Source organism: Coffea eugenioides, chromosome 11 (assembly GCF_003713205.1).
Source record: "Coffea eugenioides isolate CCC68of chromosome 11, Ceug_1.0, whole genome shotgun sequence".
Taxonomy (NCBI): Eukaryota; Viridiplantae; Streptophyta; class Magnoliopsida; order Gentianales; family Rubiaceae; genus Coffea; species Coffea eugenioides.
Window position 1 is genome coordinate 7,761,979 of NC_040045.1, and position 3,312 is coordinate 7,765,290.

Below are 3,312 nucleotides of genomic sequence, written 5' to 3' on the forward strand. Positions count from 1 at the left end.
GCTTTTTTTTTAACTCTTAATTAACGAATTCTATTACCTCTTAGATTCCTAATTAATCAGACTAAAAGTGATTCTATTTTCCTCCTACGTGGCTTTGGAACCACAAATTTGCCCCAAAGATTCCTAGAATTCAGTTGGTTTGGTTTTCACTGGATAATGCCAAAGTGCATAACCACATTGGTTGTTGACTGGAATAATTGCCCCTGTACAAGTCAATGAAATAAGGATAAAACTGAGAAGAGAAAATGAACCAAGAGAATCCAACCTCTCTTCTGAGATCAGTTAAAACAACAGCTTGTTGAGAGAAAAGCTCGTTTACGGCTTAACCAAGATGGCCGACTCTGTCATCTCTCTTGTCATTGGGAGAACCGTTGATCTGCTGCATAAAAAATCTGTTTTCCTAAAAGATGTTCGACGACAAGTTGAAGGACTTGGAAATGATCTGGAGTGGATGCGGTGCTTCCTGAAAGATGCAGAACAGAGGGAAGATGAAGATGCGAGGATCCGCAACTGGGTTTCTTTAATCAGAGCTGCTGCCTACGATGCGGAGGATATCATTGAGATCTTTGCCAGCAAAGTTGAGTTCTTCACGAAGAACAAGGGACTAGTCACCCAATTGACGTATTATCCCTTGAAAATTGTAAACCTCTACAAGATAGGTAAGGAGATTGAATCTTTACAGATGAGGCTCAATGACATAGCTGATAGACGCGAAAAGTATGGTATCAGAAATCTCGAAGAGGGAATGAGTTCACGGGGAGAGGAGTTTCGACAGCTTCGCCGAACCTCTCCTTTTAGCGAGGACAAGGATATAGTGGGCTTCGAGGAGATTACAAAATTCCTGGTGGCAGAACTTCTGAAACAGGACAAAAACCGCCGTGTGGTTTCAATCGTCGGCATGGGAGGAGCTGGTAAGACAACTCTAGCCAAAAAAGTTTATAACCATGCTGATGTCAGGGAAGGATTCAATTGCCGTGCTTGGGTCTGCGTCTCTTCAAGCTACGGTCACAAAGAGATGCTGAGATCAATCATAAAGCAATTGAATACAGTGGATAACAAGCTACTCGAAATGTTGGAAAAGATGGACGAGCAGGACTTGGAACGAAGGCTCTATCAAGATCTACAAGATAAATGCTATCTTGTGGTACTTGATGATGTATGGAAGGAAGAAGCGTGGGATTGTCTTGCTAGGGCCTTTCCTGATGTTAATACATCAAGCAGACTGCTAATTACAAGTCGCAACAGGGGTGTTCCCTTGCACGCAGATGCTCTGAGCATCCCACATGATTTGAAAACTTTGGGGCAGGAAGATAGCTGGCAGTTGTTCCTTAGAAAGGCCTTAGGGCACGGGGATAATGCTGGGTGTCCTCTGGATTTGGAAGAAGTAGGGAAAGAGATTGCAAGGAGATGTGCTGGTCTGCCACTGGCCATCACGGTTGTAGGTGGGCTGCTACTGACAAAGAAAAGGTTGAAGAGTGAATGGGAGAAAGTTCTCAACAGCTTCAACACAAACCTATCAAGGAGCCAGAGTGGTGGAGTATCAGCAATTCTGGAATTAAGTTATGCAGATCTTCCTTCCAATCTGAAATTTTGCTTTCTGTATCTGGGTTTGTTTCCCGAAGACTACATTATTTCTGTGCGAAAGTTTATCCACATGTGGGCTGCAGAGGGAATAATGCAGAAAAGAGATGCAGAAAATTTGGAGGAAAGTGCAGCATATGATCTGGAACAACTTGTTAGCAGAAATATGGTTCAGGTGGCGGAAATGACTGTTGATGAGAGGATTAAAAGCTGTAGAGTCCATGATTTGTTGCGAGAGCTTGCAATCAGAAAGGCAGAGGATGAAAATTTTTTTCAGATCCATGACACCAGATACGAAAAAATATCAGTCAAATCCAGGTACCTTGCTGTTCATATTCTCTCTCGGGATAAAAATTATTTTTGGACTTCGACCCCTCCTCTTCGGTCTCTACTTTTTTTCAATGTCCGTGTTGACAGGGAAGACATTAGTCTTAGCTTCAAAATTTTCAGAAAGCTTCGGATACTAGACCTTGAGAATGTTAAGATGCCGTATAATTTGCCAAAAGAAATTGGTGAAGTCAGGCTTCTGAGGTACCTCAATTTATTAGAGACATCCATTAGTAGGCTCCCTCATTCTTTCGGTTGCTTGCGATACCTACAAACTCTTGACATACGGAACTTTGACCCAGTGATAGTCTCAAATTTCATTTGGAAGCTTGAAAGTTTACGGCATCTATATGCGTTTGATATAAAATGTAATGTGCCTCTTAAGATTGAAGGATTGAGGAATCTCCAGACTCTGTTAGGCATACGCTTTGATCACATTATGCACAATAACATGATAACTGTGACAAGTCTTCGGAAACTGGGGATTGTAGTAGATGACAGGTCAGAGATAGACAAACTCTGCATACATTTATCTGAGGTTGGAAGCCTAAAGACGTTGCATCTTCACCGTGCTAGAGGAAGAAGCCAGTGGCCATCTCTAGTGGGACTTTCTAAGCTTCATCATGTAACAAAGCTTAAGCTAATCGAGCCGGGTTTGAGAATGCTGCCTCCTGATTTCCCTCCAAATCTCTCTCACTTGTCTTTGAAATACACAGATCTCATGAATGACCCAATGCCAATGCTAGAGAAGTTGGGACAGTTGTCGTTCCTCAAAATGAAAAATGCATATGGGGGGCCACGGCTAGTCATTTCTAGGCATGGGTTTCGCCAATTGAAATTCCTTGAGCTCGACCTCCTACGTGATTTGGATGAAATAATGGTGGAGAAAGATGCATTGCCACAGCTCCAGTGCCTGAGAATCAGGGACTGCTGCAATTTGGAGAAGTTGCCGGAAGAGCTGAAGCACATATCTACTCTTGATACGCTTGAGCTAGTGGACATGCCAGAAGATTTCATCAGTAGGCTTGATGCGGACAAGGTATCCAGTGTTCCTAACCTCAGAATATTTGACTCCAGGATCTCGCAGAAGAAACGAAGATCGAAATTTTATTTGTGGCGTAGAATGGAAGGTTATGCATAAATGTCTTGAATGTGTACTTCTACCTCTGTACTCTCTCTTATTTATCCTCCCCATTAAGGGGCTCCTGCTCCACCTAGTATTGCACTGTATGCTGAATTTCAGAGTAGTGATTAATAAAATTATTTCCAGTTTTTATCAAATTAAATAAGTAAAAAGAATGTTTCTAATTCAACATAACTTTTGTTTTCTCCAATTCAACATGCTTGCTTTGCCATTATTTCACTCTTTATTGAGGCCAACCGACAAGCTTTTTAAGTCCTCTT

The 3,312-nt window shown here is 42.0% G+C and overlaps 1 protein-coding gene across 1 annotated transcript; it reads left to right on the forward strand.

Moving 5' to 3' along the window:
- The first annotated feature begins 734 nt into the window (after positions 1–734).
- Positions 735–3,094, forward strand: LOC113754240 (disease resistance protein RPP8-like). Its single transcript, XM_027298613.1, has one exon. The coding sequence runs from the start codon at positions 746–748 to the stop codon at positions 3,047–3,049; it is 2,304 nt and encodes a 767-aa protein (XP_027154414.1). The 5' UTR covers positions 735–745; the 3' UTR covers positions 3,050–3,094.
- Positions 3,095–3,312: the final 218 nt, after the last annotated feature.

What these genes read in the sequence shown, in the direction of transcription:
- LOC113754240 (XM_027298613.1), top strand. Translation starts at nt 746, where the DNA reads ATGAGTTCACGGGGAGAGGAGTTTCGACAGCTTCGCCGAACCTCTCCT.